The sequence below is a fragment of the Otolemur garnettii genome, unplaced genomic scaffold, assembly GCF_000181295.1.
Source record: "Otolemur garnettii isolate 467f Iridium unplaced genomic scaffold, OtoGar3 scaffold00060, whole genome shotgun sequence".
Lineage (NCBI taxonomy): Eukaryota > Metazoa > Chordata > Mammalia > Primates > Galagidae > Otolemur > Otolemur garnettii.
In genome coordinates, this window is record NW_003852455.1 from 3,638,970 (window position 1) to 3,664,849 (window position 25,880).

General features: G+C 36.8%; 1 protein-coding gene across 1 annotated transcript in view; it reads left to right on the forward strand.

The window, feature by feature from the left end:
- The window catches only part of ATP13A4 (ATPase 13A4), a 148,279-nt gene that overhangs the window by 62,843 nt on the left and 59,556 nt on the right, over positions 1-25,880 (forward strand). Inside the window, exons 4-8 of the mRNA XM_012806907.1 lie at positions 12,066-12,136; positions 12,227-12,307; positions 14,041-14,110; positions 15,784-15,918; positions 24,116-24,185. Coding sequence (XP_012662361.1) covers positions 12,066-12,136; positions 12,227-12,307; positions 14,041-14,110; positions 15,784-15,918; positions 24,116-24,185 — 427 coding nt within the window. The remainder of the gene's footprint in view (positions 1-12,065; positions 12,137-12,226; positions 12,308-14,040; positions 14,111-15,783; positions 15,919-24,115; positions 24,186-25,880) is intronic.

Here is a 25,880-nt window from a genome sequence, read left to right on the forward strand (position 1 = left end):
GTTTTCCCCACTGCCAATGCCCTCAGAACCTTACTTCCTGGACCGCTTTTTTTTTTTAAATAATCTCTTCTCTCCTATCATATTTACCGCCTGCCTAATCTTTTTCAGGGTCTCTTCTTTTCTCTCCCTTTTTCTTGTTTAATGTGGTACTAGGACTTTGTTTTTAATTGACACATAATAATCATACATATTTATGGGTTAATATGTGATATTACACATTTATATATTGTGTAATAATCCAACAATGTAATTAGCATACCCATTGCCTTATACATTTAATATTTCTTTGTGGTGAGAAAACTCAAAATCTTCTCTAGTTCTAGCTCTTTTGAGGGATATAATACCATGGTGTTAACTGGAGTCACCCCACAGTGCAATAGAACACTAGAACTTATTTCTCCTTCCTGAGACTTTGTACCCATTGCCCAACTTTGCCCACATCCCCTTCCCTTTTGTTTGTTCCCCAGCCTCTGGTAACCACTATTCTACTGTATACATCTCTGAGACCAGTTTGTTTAGAGTCTACAAATGACTACTATCATGCCTCATTTGTCTTACTGTGAGTCTATCTTATTTCACTTAACATAATTCCTCAAGGATCATCCTTGTCAAAATAGAATTTTCTTCCTTTTTATGGTTGAATGGTATTTCACTGTGTGTGTGTGTACTACATTTTCCTTATCCGTTCATTTATTGATGGAACTTAAGTGGATTCCATATCTTACCTGTTGTGAATGCTGCGACAATAAACATAGAGTATAGATATCTCTTCGACAAACTGATTTCATTCCCTTTGGATATAGACCCAGTAGTTGGATCACTGGATCATACAGTTTTATTTTTTTATGTTTTGAGAAAACTTCATACTGTTTTCTGTGGTGACTGCACTAATTTACACTTCCATCAAGATTGTTTAAAAGTTCTGCTTTCTCTTTATCTGTGCCATTGTTTGTTATTTTTGGATTTTTTGATAATAGCCATTTAAACTGGAATGAGGTGCTATCTCATTGTGGTTTTTTGTTTTGTTTTGTGTTATTTATTTATTTTTTTGAGTTAGAGTCTTACTCTGTTGCCCAGCCTAGAGTGTACAGACAACAGTCTAGGTCACAGCAACCTCAAACTCCTGGGCCCAAGCCATCGTCTTGCCTCAACAACTCAAGTAGCTAGGACTGCAGGTGTCAGCCACAATGCATGGCTAATATTTTCTTTATAGTAGAGATGGGGGTCTCATCTTACTCAGGCTGGTCTTGAACTTCTCAAGTCAAGTGATCCTCCCACCTCAGCCTCCCAGACTGCTAGGATTATAGGCGACAGTCACTGTGCCCAGCTGCATTGTGGTTTTGATTTGCATTTCCCTGATTAGAGCTGTTGAGTATTTTTATATATCGTTTATATATCTTCTTTGGAGAGATGTCTGCTCAGATTTTTTCTCCAGTTAAAAATTTTTTTTCTTATTGAGTTCTTTACATATTTTGGATATGAACTCCTTGCAGATGCATAGTTTGCCAATATTTTTTCCCCATTCCATAGGTTGTCTTTTCACTCTACTGATTGTTTCCTTTATTGTGAAAAAGGTTTTCAGTTTGATGGAATTCCACTAGTGCCATTAGGGCATTTTTGCTTTTGTTGCTTTGGTTTTGGGATCTTATCCAAAAAAATCCTGGCCCAACAAAGTTCATGAAGCATTTCTCTTATATTCTTCTAGTTTTGTCATTTCTCAGCTTATATTTAATAAGCCTTTAATTCATTTTGAATTGATTTTTGTATATGGTGAAAGATAGGAGTCTAGCTTCATTCTTTGGCATGTGGATATCCAGTTTTCATAACACCATTTATTAAAAAAAACATCCTTTCTCTATTGTGTATTCTTGGCACCCTTGTTGAAAGCCAATTGGCTATACTGATAATTAGGTCTGACAATTAAGTTAAAAAACTCACCATAGTGCACTTACATTGGCAGCACTATGCAAACAACTTGGTAAGGTTTCATAGCTTTGGTATGCCAGGATTTCAGAGCTGTGTTCATATGGACTTGTGGCTGTATCTTGCTGAATGGCATTCATTATTGTTGCATGTTTTTGCATGCCATCATGAGGATGTTGGAGCTTAAATTACAGCAATAAACAAATGTTAACTTTCTTGTTAAACTTAGCAAGAGAAGAAGTGAAATCAGGGACATGTTAGTCCAAATTTATATGGATGATGCCATGAAGAAAATGGCAGTGTTTAAATGGAGTAAAAGTTTTTCTGATGGGAAAGAAAAGTGTCACTGATGAAGAGAGGTTAGAGCAGCCAGTAAAAAGAAGAATTGATGAAAAAATTGCAAAAAATTCATTGAATTGTGCATCAAAATTGTCGGCTGGCTGTGAGAAGCACAGCAGATCAAGTAAATATTGATAGAAAAACCTTAACTGAAAATCTTGGTATGTGCAAAAATGAACCTGAAGGAGCTCATCAATGAACAAAAGCAAAGGAGAGTCAATGTTTTCCAAGACCTTTTGGTGAGGCAAGGTGATGTTTGGGCCATGTTAGTACTGGTGATGGATCATGGTAATGAAATCATGAAAACCACTTTCTACAACTTGTTGAGAATTGAATATTTTTCTTTGTAAGAAGTGATCCAAAGCCTGGAAGTAGTGATAGTCAGTTGGTGCAAGGTCTGGTGAATATGGTGGATGAGAGAATTTCTTAGTACATCCTCTGTAATTTGAGCAGCATTGTTTATATGACACGTAGTCAAGGATTGTCCTTCAAGAAGATTGGTCTGCCGCTGTTGACCAATTGTGGTCACTTAATCATAGGCTTTCTCATTATTTGTCCAGTTAGTTCCAGTAGACTTCTGTATTTCATTGACCAGGTTTCATGAATCTGTACTGGATAATGTCAGGGCTGGACTACTAAGCAGACATCATTAGCTATTTTTTTTTTTAATGAATATTCAGTTTGGGGTTGCATTTCAGCACTTCATTTTTTCTAACCCTTCTGCTCAACACCTGCTAACATCAGAAATAATCCATTTTCATCATACATAACAATACAATGTAGAGATGGTTTGTCTTTATGTCGTGACAGCAGAGAAAGACAAGTTTTGAGATGATTTCTGTTCTGACACTTGTTTACTTTTTTCATTTTTTTCCTTTTATTAAGTCATATACACATAGATCATGAATACATTTATGCCTATGTGGGGTACAATGTGTTGATTTTTTTCGTACAATTTGGAGTGCTTACATGAAACTAATAAATATAGCTTTCACCTCATTTACTTGATTATTGTGTTAAGAAATTTATGTTCAATACTTGATAGATTTGACTTGTACCCTTGCAATATGCTTCATAGGTGTGGTCCCACCATTTATTCTCCCTCTATCAAACCTTCCCCCTCCCCTCCCTTGCCCCTCCATTTCTCTCCTTCATCCTTGGCTATTGTTGTGATCTATATTTCATAAGAAAGTGTGAGTAAATATAAATTGATTTCATAAAAGTACTGAGTACATTGGATACTTTTTCTTCCATTCTTGAGATACTTTACTAAGGAGAATTATGTTCCAGCTCCATCCATGTAAACATAAAGGAAGTAAAGTCTCCATCTTTTTTTAAGGCTGCATAGTATCCCATGGTATACATATACCACAATTTATTAATCCATTCATGGGTCAATGGGGAGTTGGGTTTCTTCCATGACTTGACAATTATGAATTGAGCTGCAATGAATAATCTGGTGCAAATATCTTTGTTGCAAAGTGATTTTTGGTCTTTTGGATGTACTCCTAATACAGGAATTGCAAGATCAAATGACAGGTTTATTTTTAGATAGAAGTGTTCTCCAAACTTCTTTCCAAAAGGAATGTATTAGCTTGCATTCCCACAAGATATGCAGAAGTGTCCCCTTTTCTCCACATCCATGCCAACATCTGTAATTTTTGGATTTTGTGATGTGGGCTACTCTTACTGAAGTTAGATAATATCTCAGAGTGTTTTTGATTTGCATTTCTCTTATGATTAAAGAAGATGAGCATTTTTTCATGTGCCTGTAGGCCATGAGCCTGTCTTCTTCAGAGAAGTTTCTGTTTAAGTCTCTTGCCCACAATGAAATGGGATAACTTGTTGTTTTCTTATTAGTAAGTTTGAGTTCTCTGTGGATTCTGATTATCAGACCTTTGTCAGAAACATAACCTGCAAATATCCTCTCCCTTTCTGAGGGCTGTCTACTTGCTTTACTTACTGTGTTCTTGGCAGTGCAGAAGCTTTTTAGTTTGATCAGATCCCAGTAATGTATTTTTGGTATTGCTTCAATTCCCCAGGGGGGTCCTCCTCATAAAGTATTCTCTCAGGCGAATTCCTTCAAGTATTTCTCCTACCCTCTCTTCAAGAATCTTTATAGTTTCATGTCTTAAGTTTAAGTCTTTTATCCAGTGAGAGTCAATTTTTGTTGGAGGTGAAAAGTGTGGGTCCAGTTTCAGTCATCTACAAGTTGCCAGCCAATTCACCCAGCACCATTTGTCAAACAGGGAGTCTTTCTCCCAATTTATGTTTTTGATAAGCTTATCAAAGATAAAATGATGATAAGTGTCTGGATTCATCTCTTGGTTCTTAATTTTGTTCCATACATCTACCTCTCTATTTTTGTGCCAGTACCATGCTGTTTTGATCATTACATAGTATAGTCTGAAGTCTGGTAGTATGATTCTATCTGATTTTTTTTCTGAATAATGTCTTGGCTATTCAAGTTTTTTTCTGCTTCCATATAAAATGAAGTACTAGTTTTTCCAGATCTTTAAAGTATGACGAAGTGATTTAATAGGGATTGCATTAAATATGTAGATTTTTTTTGTATAGTATGGACATTTTAACAATGTTGATTCTTCTCAGCCATGAGCATGGTATGTTTTTTCCATTTATTGACATCTTTAGCTATTTCTTTTCTCAGTTTCATAGTTCTCTTTATAGAGATCTTTCATGTCCTTTGTTAGGTACACTCCCAGGTATTTCATTTTCTTTGGCATTACTGTAAAAGGAATAGAGTCCTTGACTGTTTTTTTAGCTTGACTATTATTGGTATATATCAGGTGTCCTCAAACTATGGCCCACGGGCCATATGCGGCCGACCAAGGACATTTATCCAGCCTGCCAGGTGTTTTGCCACCACTGCCTGTCCTGCTTAGCAGCTGACTCGTCCCAGGGCCTGCAGTCCGGCCCTCCAATGGTCTGAGGGACAGTGAAATGGCCTCCTGTTTAAAAAGTTTGAGGACCCCTGGTATATATGAATGCTACTGATTTGTGAATATTGATTTTGTAGCCTGAGACACTGCTGTATTCCTTGATCACTTCTAAGAGTTTTGTAGCTGAGTCCCTAGGGTTTTCCAGGTATACAATCATATCATCTGAGAAGAGTAAAAGTTTGATCTCCTCTGATCCTATATGGATACCCCTGATCGCCTTCTCTTGCCTGATTGCAATGGCTAAGATTTCCATTACAATGTTAAAAAGCAGTGGAGACAGTGAGCAACCTTGCCTAGTTCCTGATCTGAGTGGAAATGTTTTCAATTTTGCTCTATTCAATATAATATTGGCTGGAGGTTTGCTATAGATGGCCTCTATCAGTTTAAGAAATGTCCCTTCTATACCTATTTCTTAAGTGTTCTGATCATGAAAGGACACTGGATATTATCAAAAGCTTTTTCTGCATCAATTGAGAGAATCATATAGTCTTTGTTTTTTAAATTTATTTATGTGATGCATTATATTTATACATTTATGTATATTGAACCAGCCTTGAGACCCTGGGATAAAACCCATTTGTTGTGGTGTATAATTTGTTTGATGTATTGCTGGATTCTGTTTGCTAGGACCTTATTGAATATTTTTGCATCAATATTTGTTAGTGATATTAGTCAATAATTTTCTTTTCTTGTTGGTTCTTTTCCTAGTTTGAGGATTAGGGTAATATTTGCTTCATAGAATGTGTTGGAAAGTATTCCTTCTTTTTCTATATTTTGGAAAAGGTTAAGTAATATAGGTACTAGTTCCTCTTTAAAGGTCTGGTAGAATTTTGATGTGAAGCCATCTAGTCCTGAACTTTTCTTTTTGGGGAGATTTTGTTTAGTTGATGCTATTTCAGAACTTGATATAGGCCTGTTCAAAATTTCCACTTCTTCCTGGCTAATTCTAGGAAGGTGGTGTGCTTCCAAGTATTGGTCTATTTCCTTCAGATTTTCATATTTCGGAGAATAGTGTTTTTTGTAATATTCATTAATTTTTTTTGAATTTCTGAGGAGTCTGTGGTTATCTCATCTCTGTCATTTCTGATTGATGAAATTAGAGATTTTACTCTTTTATTTCTGGTTAGGTTAGCCAAAGGTTTATCTATTTTATTGACCTTTTCAAAAAACCAACTTTTGGATTCATTGATCTGTTGTATCATTTTTTTGTTTTCAATTTCATTTAATACTGCTCAATTTTGGTTATTTCTTTTCTTCTGCTGAGTTTGGGGTTGGAATGTTCTTCCTTTTCCAGTTGCTTGAGATGTCCCATTAAGTTGTTGATTTCCTCTCTTTCCTTTCTCTTGAGAAAGGCTTGCAACACTATAAATTTCCCCCTTGGGACTGCCTTTGCAGTATCCCACAGGTTCTGGTAGTTCACATCTTCATTATTGTTTTGTTCCAAAAATTTGATAATTTCTTTCTTAATCTCATCTATGATCCAGCTATCATTCAGCATGAGATTATTTAGTTTCCATGTCTTTGTGTGAGTTTGAAGACTCCTGTTGTTACTAAGTTCAACTTTTATTCCATGATGGTTCGAGAAGATGCAAGGAATAATTTCTATTTTTTAAAATTTGCTGAGCTTAGACTTGTGACCTAAGATGTGATCAATTTTTGAGGATGTTCCATGGGCTGATGAGAAGAATGTGTATTTAATTTTATTAGGATGAAATGTTCTGTAGATGTCTGTTAAATCCAATTGTTTAATGTTAAGTTTAAGTCTAAAATTTATTTGCTTAGTTTCTTATTGGAGGATCTATCCAGCACTGCCAAAGGGGTGTTGAAATCTCCAACTATTATGGTGCTGGAGGAAATCAAGTTGCTCATGTCAGTTAGAATCACTCTTGTAAATTGAGGAGCATTTTTATTGAATGCATAAATATTAATAATTGAAATCTCATCATGTTGAGGGTTTCCCTTAATAAATACAAAGTGACCATCCTATCTGTCCTTACTTTTGTTGGTTTAAAGCCTATTGTATCTGTGAATAAAATTGCAACACCTGATTTTTTCTGATTTCCATTGCCTGAATTATAGATGGCTATCCTTTCACCCTGAGTCTATATTTATCTTTTAAGGTAAGATGAGATTCTTATATGCAGCAGATATCTGGCCTGAGTTTTTGTATCCAGTCAGCCAACCTGTGCCTCTTTAGATGACAATTCAAGCCATTCACATTAATTGAGAGTATTGATAAGCCTGGTAGTATTTTGGGTGTCACGTTTTTCAAAAGTCCAGTGGACATTTTTAATCCTTTCACCACTGTGGAAGTTGGAATTTTATCATAAGTTTCTGAGTGAGTTTACTTTGGTGTAGGAGCATTGTGTTGGTATTGTGGAGGATGGGTCTGAGAATATCTTGGAGAGCTTGTTTAGTTATGGCAAATTTCTTCAACGTGTGAATGTCATTAAAGTATTTAATTTCTCCATCATAAACGAAACTCAGTTTAGCTGGATACAGCGTCCTAGGTTGAGAATTGTTTTGTTTTAGAAGGTTGAAGGTAAATGACCAACCTTTTCTGGCTTGAAAAGTTTCAGCAGAGTGATCTGCAGTTATTCTCATATTCTTCCTCTTGTAGGTTATGGTTTTCTTACATCTTGCTGCTTGCAATATTTTCTCCTTCATATTAACTTTGGCAAAGTTAATTATAATGTGCCTGAGAGATGCTTTATTTGGAGTGAGTCATGCTGGGGTTCTGAAACTGTCTGCTATCTGAATTTCAGAATCTCTTGAGATGTTTGGGAAGTTCTCAATTATCTCTTGGAGTAGAGCATCTGGCCATTTCAAAGCAATCTCATCGCCTTCAGGAATTCCTATAAAGCGGATGTTTGATTTTTTGTAATTTTTCCACAGCTCTCTGAGAGAATGATCTGTTTTTGTTCTCCACTTCTCTTCCTCTTTGAGCATTTGGGAGCATTCAGAAACTTTGTCTTCAATGTCAGAAATCCTTTTTCTGCCTGCTCCATTCTGTTACTGAAGGATTCCACTGTATTTCTCACATCTTTGAGGGCTGCAACTTCTTTTCTCAATGTGTCCAATCCTAGTGAATCAGTGATTCTGGGTTGAAGTCTCAGCTGTAGAGAAATACAAGCAACTAAGACACCCCCCCACACACACACACATATGCAACAACTGGAAGAGGAAAATCAAACCTTCCCACTACAACAGAACCAGAGTACCACCTTGGAGGGCCCTTGGGTGATTTGTCCAGTTCAAAAGTTCTAAACTGATTGTTCCAGTCAGCACCAACTGTCTAGTGGGAGAGTTCAAAATGTCTCCAGCATCTAGATGGCAGGGGGGTCTACTGGTAGGTCAAGTGTGGCTCACTCTGGTGTTCCATGGAGTCAGAAAACCCACCCAGTAGAAGAGTTTGACCAAGGGCACTGCTGCCTCTTTCCCCACCTTGCACCTTCTTCATCACCACCAGTCTCTGGTAACCCCACCACCAAGCTCTGGTAGCTCAGTCTCTTTGGCCCAGTTCTGTTCAATAAGCAAATGTTCCAGGGTGTTACCCCTGCCAGAGTCAAAGGAAAATCAATGCCTCCTTGGCCTGGCCACCACCCTCTGCCACCAGCCAGCAGGGGGAGCTGAAGCCTGCCTGTCTCAAGTACTCTATGGCAACTGGGGAGTGTGCCACCTGAGCTCAGTCCAAACCTGAAGATAACAAGACAGAAAATGTTTTTCTCCCTCAGTCACTGCACCTTTGTCCCCGCTGCTCTGAAGCTCTGGTATCCCTATACGATGAAGTCTGGCTACCTCCCTCTGGCAATCCCCAGAGTTGGGGAGGTATCTCTCCAAAATTAGACCCCAGCAGGAATGCTTTATTAATGCTGATGCTGGGTGAGAGATGTCTCCACTCCGATTCCCCCACCTTAGCGGTTCCCGAGTCCCCACCCATTGCATGGAGACCCAAGCCTCTGCCCTCTGCCCTCTGCTGAATTGGGCTTTCTCAGACCCAGGCCAGACACCTCCCCGCCCCCCGCCTTTCTGCACTGTTATCAGATTCACAGATACAGTGTAGCTGTGCTGCCACCAACCCAAAGAACCATGGATATTCTGGTCTCTGCAGGGGTTGGACTTCTAGACTGCCAGGCAAGGGGGGAAAAGTAGATTGGAAGTTCAAAGTGGCAGGGAAAATATTTGTTCAACCTTCCTGCCAGATAAGAGAATGCCCAGCCTCACAGCAGGGACTCTCTGGAGAATGAGTCCCAGCTTCCAGCAACTTGCTCTGGTGGGGTGATAGAAGTTCAATTCACCACTCACTAGTAGAGATCCTACAGCAAGCAAACTCTCCTGGGGGAGGGGATGGACAACCATGAGTTATGTACCTGAAATTTATTTCCTAAAAGTTGCAACTTGCCTCCACAGAGAAGATGTGCAATTATCTATCTCTTCTCTCAGCTCAGCTAATATCCTTTGGCTTTGTTGGGTTCTTTCTGGCCATTATCCTTCCTTCTGGACTGGAGCTTCTGTTGAAAGCTGGTTCCAGTCAACCATCATCACCCACTCCCCCTTATTCTTGTTGAATGTAAAAATTGGAGTTAGGGAAAATAGCCAACCCAAGGATTTAGCAAAACACAAGACACTTTGAAACAGAACAAATAAACAAAAAAGCAACCAGGCACAAATAGACAATCACAAACCAACAAACAACCAAAAAACCCAAAAAAGAAAGGAAAAAACTCAAATGGCCTGATGTAAGCACTCTCAGTGACCATAAGGAGGGAAGAAGAGAAAAAAAATTAATAATAATTAAAAAAATAACAATAACTCCTACAAGAAAGAAAAAAGGAAAAAATATAAAAAAGCAAGAAGAACAAGCAAAGAAAAAAGAAAGAAAGGCACCACCAACAAAAACATTATATATATATAAATATATGACTATGCCATAGGGATCAACTTAAGTAGGAATATATTTATGTTGCAAAATAATTCCTGGACACCAGGTGGTGCCGTGAGTGGTTCCCAGGCTTATACCTGATTCCCAGCTTAACATTGTTCTTGGTGGTTGCCTGGCTACACGCTTGGCACTTAGACCCCACTGAACTATTGATTCCACCAATCTCAAAAAATCTTCATAGGCAGGTTTCACAAATTCTCTCTGCAACTGTTCTCATGAAGTGCAGGATATCCTGGGCCTGTTTCAAGTGCAGGATGACAGCTTGCAAGTGAGACTCAAATCACTGCACCTGGCCTTCATGGAAAGGTGCCTGTGGCTACCACCATTTCCCAAATTTTAAAACAATGTCCTCTTCCTATCTGGGAAGTCTGAGTGTCTCTCCCGCCACCTAGAGGTAGTGCCGCTTGAGACGGCACCCCACTCTGGCTTCCAAATTCCATTCAGGCGTCCACACTTCACCAATCTTTCCACACAACACCTAGTTTCCCCACAAACTGGGAACTGCAATCTTCGGTGGGAGGGAGTGGGGGTGGCTGGTTGTCACCACTGCCTGCTGCTGCAGTTGCTGCACAGAAACTTTCCTGGCAGTCTCCATAGCTCTGGATTACACTTCAAGTCCAGTGACCTGCCACTTCATGGCGCACCCCAACCTGCTATTCCATACCAGTATACCATGCTGGGAATGATCTAGCCTACTGACTATCACCTGTTGTTTTGGGAGAGCTGAGTTAAACATCTATCCCGTCCGCCATCATGCTCCACCTCCTGACACTTATTTAATTCATGGGAAACCCATCTACCCAACTTCTTTACCTTGCTGATTTGTTTCAAATGATCTAGTATTTTTGGAATAGTAACATCAAACCTTGCTACTAATTCAGACATAGATTGAGATGGATTCATTCTCACTACAGCTTTCAGCTTAGCACTATCTACCTTGGTCTCAGATTGCCTACATGACTCACTTTCAAGATTAAAGTCACCAAAATGAAACTTCTCCAACTATTGATGTACTGTGCATTCATTAGCTACATCCTTCTCAAATACTTTGTTGACATTTTGGGCTGCCTACACTATAGTGGTTCCACAGCGGAACTCATATTTGAAAACAACACAAACTTTTGACTTATTCGTGGTTACACAAAAGTTGCTCTAAAAAATTTAAAAGATAATCATCAGCCCGAATGTGCATTTGAAAGAATTTTATCTTCACAATAAAAGTAAAATGAGAAGTGTCAAGATGAAATGTCAGAGATACCAACTGTCAAACTTAGTACTAGAGGAAAATGGCCATTTCATACTTAATAACTATTTTCTAGTTGTTTTGTAGATCCTTTCTTTCTATCTTACTGCCTTCCATTGTGGTTAAATTGTTTTCTGTATTAGCATGTTATTGTTCCTTGTGTTTTATTTTTAGAGTCTGTGTCTCTCCTATGGGTTACTCCGCAAACCTATTGCCTATTAGATAAAGCCCCAGATCCTAGTCCTAGCACTTAAGGCTGCTCATACTCTGGTTTTAGTTTAACTTTCCAGTTTCATTTTCCATTCTACAAAAATAGTTCCACTCACTTGCCTTTTCCCTCTCAACTAACTTGTGCATAGTCTCTTTAAAATTTCCTTCTCAGGTTATAATGTAGTAGAATGCAGAGACTGAATTTTATTGGTATATTTATGTATGTGGTAGGCCTATGGTACGCATTGATTGAATACTGATTTTTAATAAAAATTGCCATTTGTGTAACAGAAAAGGAGATGATAATTAGAAAAGGATAAAATTATAAATAAGTCTATTAGGGGGAGTCTATCTTCACTTCTTCCAAAGATGCTTCTTTATTTCCTGAGTTGGTGTATACTCTCTGATCTTCAAACTAGAAGACTTTCTTAGTACTTTTCTTTTGCAGGTGAGATGTATAAAAGTGCAGAAAATAAGATATGTTTGGAACAACTTAGAAGAACAGTTCCAGAAAATTGGGTAAGTTGCTTAGTAAGTGCATCCAAAGAAAAAAATGTTATCTCAGAAATATGGCTGCTAAATATGTCCTTCTAATTATTATTATTTTAGCTCTTTGGAAGATTGGCTCAGTTCTGCCAAGATACATGAAAAATTTGGATCAGGCCTAACAGGAGAAGAACAAGAAATTAGGTACCATACAGATATTATTGCCTATACTATCTCTCTCTCTCTCTCTTTTTTTTTTTTTTTTAAGATTTTTACTTCTTTATGGTTTGTTAAATTAATATTGTATGAAGCAGCACTCAATTGGCAGTACAAATTGCAACAGATTTCCCTGGTTCATTAGAGTGCTTCTATTTTTTGTTGATTTCTTTTGGGAGTGCCTCTACTCTTTTAAAAGAACTGTTATCAGTTGGATAAAAAGCTCAGTAAATAGTTATTTTAATTGATCAATATCAAAAAATGTTGTAGTGCTCTAGTTAGCATTATTCATTTAAATGACTTCACATACTTTATATCTCTTCATCTTCAGAGCAACCCTGTGAGGAAGGTAGAAAAGACATCATCACCATTTTAATATGAAAAATCTGAGGCTCAGATAGGTTTAAAGCCCTGAACAAGGTCACACATGTGGAAAGTAATTGATAAGGAATTGAGTCCCATGCCTCTGACTATAGTTTTAGTGTTCTTTCTACTTTAAATGATGTTTCTCAAGGTCATCATAATAAAAATGTTGAAGCCAGTTTTAATTATAATCAAGAAACGGAAATCATCATGAGTTCAACAACAATTGTGGAGCCTCAGAAGAACATCACACAAGACATGCAGCTCCACAGTCTCAGAGCAGTTACTAAGCAGAGGAGCAGGTTAGGGAGGGCAATGGAATGTCAAGGGTCCTACAGCTTTGAAGAAATATCTTCTCTCTGAGCCTTAGTTTCCCAGCTATTAAAAAGGGGGTGGAGAAGGACTCTATAAAGGCCCTTTCAGTGATTCTCCATTTTTCATGATTTGTATACTTTCCCCACCCCCATTTCTAGTACTTTGAAGAAACCTAGAACCTTGCAGGCATCAGCATCCCATGGGAGCTTATAAGAAACGTAGAATCTCAGACCACACCTCAGCCATGTTAAATCAGAATCCTCTTTTTTTTTTTTCCTTGAGACAGTCTTACTTGTTTGCTCTGGTAGAGTGCTGTAGAGTCATAGCTCACAGCTACTTTAAACTCTTGGGCTTGAGCAATCCTCCTCTTGCCTCAGCCTTTGGAGTAGCTGGGACTATAGGCACATGCCACCATACCCTAGTTTTTCTGGTTTTAGCAGAGATGGGGTCTCTCTCTTACTCAGTCTGATCTCTAACTCCTGACCTCAGGGGATCTTCCCACCTGGGCCTCCCAGAGTGCTAGGATTACTTACAGTCATGAGTCACCACATCCTGCCCAGAATCCTCATTTTTAAGAAGATCACCAAATTATCTGTATGAATACTAAAGTTTGAGAAGCACTGCTTTAATACATTTGGTAAGCTATCTAACCTGAGTGTCTATGTGAAAGGCACAGAGGAAGTGATTATTTATTACTCTCAATAACAATTACTCACAAAGTGCCACTCTTCTGCAAAATCAAAGAAACACCTCTCTGGGTCTCAATCTGAGGGCTTGATAATCCCATGTAGAACTCTTTTTGAGATTCCAGGATCTTTCTGCTAATATTAAAACAAATTAATGCAGCTATTTATTGTTTTCATGTTGGGCAAACTTCTCCCTGCTGTTATTTAGAGGAGAATGGGAATATTATATCGAAAGGGAGGCTCATGTTGACCCTACAAGTGAGAAAGTGAAGACAGAATAGACCTTTTTTGAATGGGTGAAAAATGAGCTTCATTTTTATTATTAGTGACTGACTGGTCTGTGATCTCTCCCTCTAGGAGGTTAATATGTGGGCCTAATACTATTGATGTAGAAATCACACCAGTTTGGAAACTGCTCATCAAGGAGGTAATTTCTCCAGCGTTTGCTCTTGGCTTTGAATAGAAAAGAAAGAAGTTTGGTTCTAGTCAACCAGGAGTGCTACTTTGCAATATGCAACTATAATTTGAGAGATATTTTAAAAGAATGCCAAGCATATTTTCTTCATACCTCTTATTTCCTCTCCCTCTTTTTTTGTCAAATGCATCTTTTGCACATGGCCTCATTCAGTAAAGGATATGACACTCTGCTTATTTAGTAACTGGATGAATGTAATATTTCTTTTCTTCCTTTTTTTTTTTTTAAATACCCTGATACTTAGCCAGTTTCAAGTTTATGAGACTAAGATTTTTTTTTAAAGTAATTCTTTTGTTAGGCAACAGATATAATTTCCTCAGCATCTGAAATTGTAGGAAGAAGCAAAACTCCATCTATGCAGCCTTATTATTAACTGTACTAATCCCAAGGCATACGTGGGAGTTGAAGTTTTCCCCTTGGGCTCTATCACTGGGCTTATCATTTTTCACTTGATAGTGATTATTATCAAATCATAACTCTATAGCTCTAATCTAGTTTCCCCTATGCTCCACCTCCACCCCCTTTTGCCTCAAAAAAAAAAAAAAAGGTTTCTAAACTCAAGGTGCTTTTTTGATATTTCCAGAAAGATTTCAAGCATGAAAGAAAGCAAAATAAATTGATAGAAACAGTTTCTGTGAACTTCTCCTCTAACCAGAGAAAAGGATTATCATTCCTGTTTTAGACAAAAGGAAACCAACTCGAGGGAATTTGAGTAAGGGCACAAAATGCTTTTAAGCAAAGCATTTTCAGAGCAGCTCTCTACTTACGAGAAAATGTAGTCTTCAACTCACTTACTAACCTAAAGTTATTTTATTTTATTTTTTTTAAGACAAGAATCTCACTCTGTCACCCAGATCAGAATGGTACCCTGGTGCCAAACTCTTAGGTTCAAGCAATCCTCCTGCCTCAGCCTCCTGAGGAACTGGGACTACAGGTGCCCACCACCATGCTCAGCTAATTTTTCTATTTTTAGGTAGAGATAAAGTCTCCCTCTTGCTCAGGCTGATCTCTAACTGCTGAGCTCAAGGGATCCTCCCACTGGGCTTCCCAGAGTATGTGGATGACAGGCACGAACCACTGCACCTGGCCTAACCTTAAATTCTTTAATTTAGTGGCTTTGTATATGACAACTGTCTTGCCATAGAGAAGAGCAATAAGACTACTTTAACTTTTTATATCTGAACTAATACATCACCTTTATGAAGGCCAGTAAATGAAAACAGGAGATGCTAACATCTACTTATACTATTATTATGATGGCCAATATGATGATGGTCAACACAAGACTCTACTTTGTACATTGTAAAATGCAGGAATGATTGAAGTAAGTCCTCTGGGGTCAGATTGCCTGGGTTTAACTCTAGGCTCTGTTACAGTCATTATTGTGTGACTTTGGATAGGATGTAAGGCTCACTTGCTTCCCATCTTCACAATGAAGAGAAGTTATGGCTTCTGGTTTATAAGGTAATTATGGAAGTTAAATGGGCAAATTTGGGCAGAGTTACTTAGTGCAAGGTCTAGCACATGCAATTGCTGAAAAATGATTATGAAAACAAGTCAATGAATAGCTTAACATGAACCCTAAAATATCTCCCTTGTCTTCCTGTTTTTATGTCTGCCCACAGGTTCTAAATCCATTTTACATATTTCAACTCTTCAGTGTCTGCTTATGGTTCAATGAAGACTATAAGGAATATGCTTTAGCCATCATAATCATGTCTGCCATTTCCATAGCTTTCACAGTATATGATCTCAGGGAGGTGAGTTTACTAATCCTATGACCTCAGAAAGGGAGCAGCAGTAGGGCTATCATGGACATTTTGTTAGAAAGGAGAATCAGGAAATAATCATTGCCCACTCCATATTATTGTAAATGAGATCAAGTTTGTAAATATGTAGCAAAATAGCCAATGCTCAACAAGTTCGTCTTCTCCCTACCCTCATGTCTCAATCCCTAAACTTTCAAGTTATTTTTCCCCTCAAAACTGATTAACCGTAACAATATGCAAACATTTATAAATTGTGAATAAGTGGTAAAATATATGCAAAGAATACTGATGGAACTTGAGGATAGTGAAAGAGAGACAGAAGGTAGAGGAATCCCTTTTGTAATACATCTTTTTGGTTGGCACACATCTATCAAGGCTCCAGTTCAAGTCTTGGCTTTTTTATGTGTTCACTGGGAAATCTTAGTGCTCTCACACAGAACAGATTGGCTGACTGCACAATGCACCCATGAACGTCAACTTCATGTAGGCAAGCTTTCTTGCATCTCTGATCAAAGTGCTCTGTTATTCTCTGAAATTAAGGTTTCAAGCTATCTCCCTTTTCTGGTTTCTGAGATGCTTCTTGTTCTATATTCTACTTTTCCTCTAACTCAGAAGATAATCTCTTTACTTAGTTCACAAAGACACTGGGAACCATATGACAGGAATTCACCCAGCTCTCCACTCTCTAATTGTCAAATTTCCCATCTCTTCAACCTCCTTCCTCCTTGACTCCTCATTTCAGTGGAGGATGGGCTCTATGCCTGTGCTTATTACACCATCCTCTCCCACCTCCCTGGGGTGCCTATGGAACCCATGAGTGATTCCTTCCATCTCCCTGTCCAGCAAGACCCTTTCCAACAACATGTAACATGCTCAAGCTCCTCCCAATTTAAAAACAAACCTCAAACAAACAAAATAATTACTTATCCTGACCATGCTTATAACTTCAGCTAGTATTGTATCTCTCTCCTTTCTTTTATAGCAAAACTTCTTGCATCCTTATGCCCATGCTCACCAAAATTACTCATCTCCCTCTCTCTTACATTCATGGTAATCTGGCTTCCTATCTCATTACTCCCTTTAAACAGCTCTTATTAAGGTCACTACTATCCTAAAGCCTATAGTTTTAACATCAAAAAAATTTCTTTTTCAATTAGCTAGTTTTTTTTTTCTTAATAGAAATGGCAACATGTGAGTGTGGAAAAATTTTTAAATAGAACAAAACAGTGTGAGTAAAATTTAAGAATTCCTCCTAATGGGGAAACTTCTCAGTGTCTAGGACCCTTTTAAGAAATGTCTATTGGGATCAGATTTTTTGCATATTTTTAGTAAAATTAAATACATATAAATTAATTTGTTTTACAGAATAAAAATATACTATGTCCTCTCTTCTGTACTTGCAATTTTCACCAAATATATCTTGAATATATTTCTGCTTCTACACAAATACACCTTCTCTAAATGTACCATAATTTTTTAACCACTCCAATATTGATGACTAGTTAAGTTGATTCTAAGTTTTTGCTACCAAACAATGCTACCATGAATGTCCTTGCATGTGTCTTCTCATTCACTTACATATATGCCTATGTAGATACACATGTTAAATATTTATAACTAAAAAGTATATCTAACCTGGATTACATACAGATATCTATATAGGAAGTTAATATGCTTATCTACACATATAACTGCATTGATATAAAAATGCACAATTTCTGGGTGGCACTTGTGGCTCAGTGGGTAGGGTGCTGGCCCCATACACTGAGGATGATGGGTTTGAACCTGGCCCTGGCCAAACTGCAACAACAACAACAAAAAGAGCCCAGTGTTGTGGCAGGCACCTGTAGTCCCAGCTACTCAGGAGGCTGAGGCAAGAGGATTACCTAAGCCCAAGAGTCGGAGGTTGCTGTGAGCTGTGATGCTACGGCACTCTACCACGGGTGATAAAGTGAGATAAAAATAAATAAATAAATAAAATAAAATTTCTGCAATTGAAATTTCTTAAGTCATAAGTTAGGTATATAATTTTCAAATGCCTCTTAAAAATGTTAAAATGTCTCTTAAAAGTGTCAAAATACCTCTTAAAAAAGTAACACCAATTTAGACCCCTTCCAATAGCAGATGAGTTCATGTTTCCTTTATCTTTGCCAGTATAAGTAAAAATAGAATTCAATAACTTCGATAACATGTTTTCCATTATGAGTTGAGCATGTCTTCATGTTTTCAGCTATTTGTATTACTTTACTGTGAATTAATCTTTGTGTCCTTTATTAATTTTTATTGGGTTGTCAGTATTTTGCTTGTTGATTTTATGACTCCCTTGGTGTGGATATATTTTTCCCCTTGTAAATATTTTATTAAACTTCCCAGCTGCCTTTGGAGCAGTGATTTGCTCTTTGGCATTCATCTTTTCCAGGTCCCCCTTACTATTCTGTTTTGATAGCATATCCTTCTCTACCTGGCATTTTTTAAAATGGATGTCTCAAAATCAAAACAATATGAAAATGTATATAAAGTCTCCATCTTCCTCTCCTTCTCCACTTGGCCAAGTACTTTTATTAGTTTCTCATGCATTCTTCCAAAAATATTTTTTTGGTGAATGAGACAAATACAAGTGCATACATTTTCTTTTTCTGTTTTTATCTTATGTAAATGGTAGCATAATTAGATTGTTCTATACCTTGGTACTTAAAAAATTATTATGAATATGTCTTGAGGATATTTTCAAATGAGCATATGAGAGATTCTTCATTACTTTTTATAGCTACATATGCCATTGATGTATACATGTATGCTAATAACTTTCAATATATTTCTGAAGTCTAAATATCTCTTTTGAGTTCTAGGCTTGTAGCCTTAGCAACCTATTTGACAGCGCCACTTTAATACCCAAAAATTATCTGAACTTCAACACATTCAACATAGAACTCAAGAATTATTCTTCCAGCTGGGTGTGGTGGCTCACACCTGTAATCCTAGCCCTTTAGAAGACCAAGGCAGGTGGATAGCTTGAGTTTGAAACTAGCCTGAGCAAGAGTGACACTCTGTCTCTATGAAAAATGAAAAACTGAGGCAAGAAGATTGCTTGAGCCCAAGAGTTTGAGGTTGCTGTGAGCTATGGTACTATGGCACTCTATCTAGGGAAATAAATGAGACTCTGTCTCAAAAGAAAAAAATTATTCTTCTGAAATCTACTCTTTTAGGCTTACCCCATTTGGTAATAGACACTACTGACTATTTAGTTATACAAGCCACAAATCTAGCTGTTGTCTTTGCATAAATTTTGGAAATTATACAACTTCTCAAGATTCAGTCAGGAAGAAATAGATGAACAAACCAATAATATGTAGAAAAATCTCCAACCCCCCCCCCCAAAGAAAATCCCTGGGCCACATAAACTCATAGCTGAATTCTATCAGAACCACAAAGAAGAACTGGCAGCCATTCTACTGAAACTGTTCCATAACATTGAGAAGGAGAGAATCATCCCTAACTCATTCTAGGAAGCTGGGGTTACCCTGATATCAATACCAGGAAATACACAACAAAAAAAAGAAAACCACTGACTAATATCTCTCATGAACAGAAGTAAAAAAGTCCTCAACAAAATACTAGTGAACTAAATTCAAAAGTACATCAAAAAGATAAATCACCATGATCAAGTAGGTTTCATCCCAAGGATGCAAGGATGGTTTGATGTACACAAATCAATAAAAGTGATTTACAACACAAACAGAGTTAAAAATAAAAGCCATGTGAGCATCTCAATAGATACAGAAAAAGTGTTCAATAAAATCCAGCCCCCTTTTCTGATAAAACTCCTCAACAAACTAAGCATAGAAGGAACATACCTCAAAATAATAAAGATGATATATGACAAACTTGCAGCCAACATCATATTGAATGGGGAAATGTTGAAAGCATTTCCTATAAGAACTGGAATAAGACAAGTGGTGCCCACTGTCACCACTTCTATTCAACATAGAGAGTACTGAAAGTCCCAGCCAGAGTAATTAGGCAAGAGAAAGAAATAAAGTGCATACAAATTGGGAAAGAGGAGGTCAAACTACACCTGTTTTCCAATGATACGCTCTTATATTTAGAAAACTCTAAAAATCCACCAACAGACTCCTAGAATTGATGACTAAATTCAGTAGAGTCTCAGATTATAAAATTAACGTACACAAAACAGTAGCATTTCTAAATATTAATACTAATAACAGTGGGTGGCACCTGTGGCTCAAAAGGGTAGGGCCCTGGCCCCATATGCCAGAGGTGGTGGGTTCAAACCCAGCCCCAGCAAAAAAAAACCTAAAAAAACCTAATAACAGTCAAGCTGAGAGTCGATCAAGAATTCAATACCATTTATAATAGGTGCACAGAAAAGAAAATACCTATGAATATACTTACCCAAGGAAGTGAGAACTCTTTACAAGGAGAACTATGACACTCTGAGGAAGAAATCATAGATGAACCAAACAAAGTGAAAAATGCTGCATGCATGAATTGGAAGAATCACCAAAAATGTCCATACTCCCCCAAATGCTTAACATATTCAAAGAAATTCCCATTATAATACCAACATCATTTTTCATAAATCTAGAAAATTAATCCTAAACTTCATATGGAATGAACAAACAAAAAAGCCCGAATAGCCAAATCAGTCCTAAGCAAAGGAACAAATCCGGAAGTACCACATTACACAACTTTAAATTATACTTCAAGGTGACTGTAACCAAAACAGCATGGTACTAGTACAAAGATAAACAGACAGACCAGTGGAATAGAATAGAGAATACAGAAATAAAGGTGCACAACCACAATCAAGTGATTTTTAACAAAGTAGATGAAAACATACACTGGGGAAAGTATGCCCTGTTGAATACATAGTGTAAGGAAAACTGGATAGCCTCATGCAGAAGAATGAAACTAGATCTCTATCTCCCACCAAATACAAAAATTAACTCAAGATGAATGAAAGACTTAAATGTCAGACCTGGAACCACAAAAATTCTAGAAGACAACATGGAAAAAACTCTTCTGGACATTGGCCTTGGCAAAGAATTTATAACTAAGAGTCTGCAAAGAAAGACAGCAACAACAAAAACAAGTAAATGAGGCTTAATCAAACTAAAAATTTCTGCACAGTAAAGGAAATAATTAACACAGTAAATAGACAATTTAAGGATGGGAGAAAATACTTATTAACAATACACCCAACAAAGGGCTAATATTGTGGATCTACAAAGAAATCAAACAAATCAACAAGAATAAAACAAATAACCCTATTATGATGTGGGCAAAAGACATGAATAGATTTTTTTCAAAAGAATATAGATAAATGGCCTTCAAAAACATGAAAAATTTCTCAACATCATTAATCATCAGGGAAATGCAAATGAAAATCACAATGAAATATTATATTACCCCTGTCAGAATGACCATCGTTTAAAACAAAAACAAACAAACAATAGATGTTGGCATGGATGCAGTGAAAAGGGAACACTTACACACTGTTGGTAGGAATGTAAAATTAGAGTACAACTACTGTGAAAACCTGTATGGAAATTTCTCAAAGAACTAAAAGTAGACCTACCATTTGATTCAGCAATCCTACTACTGGGTGCTCTACCCAAAGGAAAGGAAGTTATTTTATAAAACAGACAACTGTACCTGAATGTTTCTCACAGCAAAATTTATAATTGCTAAGATATGGCATCAACTTAAGTGCCTATCAACAGATGAGTGGACAAAGACAATATGAGATATATATATATATTATATATATGGGTACTACTCAGCCTAAAAAGGAATGAAATGATTCCTTTTGCAGTGTAATTTGAGTGGAACTGGAGACAGTTAACCTAAGTATCTCAAGAATGGAAAAACAAATACCGCACATTCTCACTTATAAATGGGGGCTAAAAAGAGATACATGTGATCATGAAGTGGTGTAATGAACATTAAAAACCAATAAGGGGGGACTCTTGAAGTGGGGTAAAGGATAAAAATCTACCTGTCAGGCACAAAGTACCCCATTCTCCTTATGGATACATTGAAAGCCTTGACTTTACCAAAATACAATTCATCCATGTAACAAAAAACCCTTGTTATCACCCCAATTTTTTGAAAGACAGAAAAAAAATGCCATCCAGAACATGACAATTCCCATATTGTTATCACCAAGACATTTCAAAATATTTTCATTACTTTTATAGTAAACTTCTAAATCACGTGGTGGGCTTTTAAGCTGTACCTCAATGTACTCAAATATTTTAGTCTCAAGCATCCCTATTTTCTTATGAATCATTGACTACCCCAATGATTTTGTGGGTTGTATCTATTGCTATTTACTATATTAAATATCATAACTTAGAATCATAAAATATATATTTATTAATTTATTTTAAAATAGCAATCATAAAACCTCATTACATGTTAACATAAAATATAGATTTAAAGACAACTGTATTTTCTGAAGTGAAAATAATTTAATGAGAAGAATGACGCTGTTTTACATGTTTGCAAATCTACATGTTTGGCTTGACGGAAAACAACTGGATTCTCTTAATTTCTGTGTTCGATCCATTATGATATTAAATATCATTCAGCTTCTGAAAAACTCCACTGTACATTGTGAAAGAATAAGATTTAAAAAAAAAATTAATATTTTAGTACTCTCATGAAAATACTTTACTTTCTAAACCCCTTTGAGATATTTCTGAAACCCTCTCCCCCAAAGGAATCCTCAGAGAATGCTCAGAGGACCGCTGCTCCAAAGTACTTGCTGACTGCCCTCCAGACACACTGGTATTTTTGTTTACTAAAATGTACTCTTTTTTCTAGCCTCAGAGCATTGAGACATGTAACCTGGTATTGTCCATTTTTTAATCCAACTCCTTTGGCTAAATAACTTCTACTTAGGTCCTCCATTCAATGTGCCTTCTTTGGGGGAGATTTCCCTTGATTCCTTTTGCTATATTATGCCCCAGAAGCAATTTATTTTTTCCCTCTTGCTACTGATCATAATTACACATTTATATATGTGTTTATTTGATGAAAACGTGTTTCTCTAAGTGGACTGTAAATTCCTTGGTACTTCTTACTACTCCTTGGTAGCAAGAATCTTATCTCTTTTGTTTACTGTTTCCTTCCCTTCTCTAAGTAGAGAGTACCTGGCATGTTAAAGGTTGCTCAATCAATATTTGTTGGTGAATGCACAGATGAATAATAGAATGAGTTACTAGCACAATATTCTGTATTTGACCTTACAGTCTTCTAAAATATTAATCATTTTTAGAACATACTTCTTAGACACATAAATAATTTGAAGCTACAAGAATTTTTTTATTGTTTATTTTTTTGGAGATGTGGGTCTCCAATTGTCATTCAGACTGGAGTGCAGTGGCATGATCATAGCTCACTGTAACTTTGAACATCTGGGCTCAAGCAATCCTCCTGCTTCAGCCTTCCAAAGTGCTGAGATTATGGGCATGAGCCATCACACCTGGCCTGATGCTAGGAGATTTAGAAAGTGTCTTCAATGACAAAGTCAGGATAAAAAAATGAATACACTAAATGATTGAGATTTTTAACTCCCAGAGCCAGGTAGCAATCTTTCACATGTGGAATGGAAACCAATGTAATTTAATTACTCATATATATTTGTCTTCTTTTATTGGTTCACTGTCAATATCCCATATGGTTTATATATTGGAATAACAAATATTACAAGGAAATAGCAGAAACCTCCAAACTCCTTATTAAGTTACATATTAGAAGCTCTGATGTGAGAGTCCAAAGGTTAAATAATGCCTAGTAGTTTTTCAAGCTATTTAAATATAAACCAATATATACACCACGGATAAATGTCCGTGATGTTATTTACTTAAAGAACTAAACACAAATTTGTGGTTTTCAAAAATGCCTTTGAATAGAAAGAGAATAGAAAGAGCATTTCTACTGGGAAATTCCTTTCTGCTTAAGAACACATACTTCTTGCTGGGCGAGGAGCACTGGAGTTGGACACTTTTCCATTGAATACGAGGCTCCTAAGTCTTTGTCTTTAGCCAGTGCTTTCAGCTGCAGTAAGACAGTTCTCCATCTTTAAAGATATTAATACTTAAAAATGCCTGGGACCTATACTCAAATTGATAAGCCTTTTCTATTTTCCCTTCTTTTTCAGCAATCTGTAAAACTTCACAATCTAGTTGAGTCACATAACTGCATTCCAGTCTCCGTATGTGGTAGGAAAGGTAAGTTCCATTATTTTAGAACTATATGCTACCCATATAGAATCAGAAGAGGACCTGAACGTGTCTTTCTAATTGTTCCTACTACTCCCATCTTCATAGGCATCTTTTCTTGGCATTTGCTCAAAAGGATAAGGAACTTGAAGTCTTTTCACCTAAAAAACCCAACTTTTAAAACATTAATAAAGTGAACGTACTGTCTTTATAGAGTGCCATTTGGTAAATTTTGATGTATGTATACACCCAAGAAACCATCTTCATTATCAAGATAATGGCCATCCATCACTCCCCAAAGTTTCCCTGGGCTGGTTTGTAATCCTTTTCTACCCTCTCTCCTTTCTCATCTTCAGGCAATCACTTATCTGCTTTGTGTCACTATGTATTAGAATTTTATATAAATGGTGTTGTATAGTCTGCATTTGGGCTCTTTGATAACATATTTTGAATTAATTTTGAGTTAATAATTATTTTGAAATTTCATCCAGTTTGTTAAGTGTAGCAATAGTTCATTCCTTTTTATTCCTGAGAGTATCCCATTGTGTGGATATACCAGTTTGTGCCTCCATTCACCTGTTGATGGATATTTGAGTTTCAGTTTTTGTTTTTGTTTTTTTTTGTTTTTTGAGATAGGGTTTGACTGTCGCCCTGGGTAGAGTGCTGTGGCATCATCATTGCTCACAGCAACCTCAAACACTTAGGCTCAAGTGATCTTCTTTCCTCAGCTTCCTGAGTAGTTGGGACTATGGGCACCTGCCACGATGCCTGGTTAGTTTTTCTGATTTTAATAGAATCGGAGGTCTTACTCTTACTCAGGCTGGTTTCGAACTCCTGAGCTCAAGCAACCCACGCACCTCAGGTTCTCAGAGTGTTAGGATTACAGGTATGAGCCACTGTGACCAGCCTGAGTTTCAGCTTTTGGCTATTGTAAATGATATTGCTATGAACATTTGGGTACAGGTTTTTGTATGGACATATACTTTTATTTTTTAGGGGAAAAGACTTAGCTGTAGAATAGCTGTGTCATGGGGTAGATAAGAGTGTAACATTTTAAGAAACCTCCAAATCATTTTCCATTCCCACCTGGCAGTACATGAGAGTTTCAGTTGCTGTACATTCCTGCCATCACTTGGTATGGCCAGTGTTTTTATTTAGCCACTTTTATGTGTGGTAATATGTCATCGTTGTTTTAAATTTGCATTTCCCTAATGACTAATAACATTGGACACTTTTTCCAGTGTTTATTTGTACTTGTGTATCTTTTTTGGTGATGTATCTGTTCAAATATTTTATTAGACTGTTTTCTTATTAAATTTCTTATTATTCAAAATTGACTATTTTCTTATTAATAAATTATTATTATTAGAAACTCTTTCTACATTTTGAATACAAGTCCTTTATCAGAAAAGTAATTTGCAAAAATTTTCTCTCAGTCTGTAACTTGTCTTTCCACCCTTTTGCACAGTCAGTGCCTTTCAAAGGGCAGATGTTTTTATTTCTGTTATAGTTTATCAACTTTTTCTTTTGTGGATCATGCTTTTGATGTCATACCTAACACGTCTTTGCTTAATCCAAAGTCACCAAGACTTTTTATATTGTCTTCTGGAACTATTTTTATAATTTTAGCCTATTTATTTATTTATTTTTACAAAAAGACACAACACTGTAGAATATAAATGTCTTAACACAATAACTAAGAAA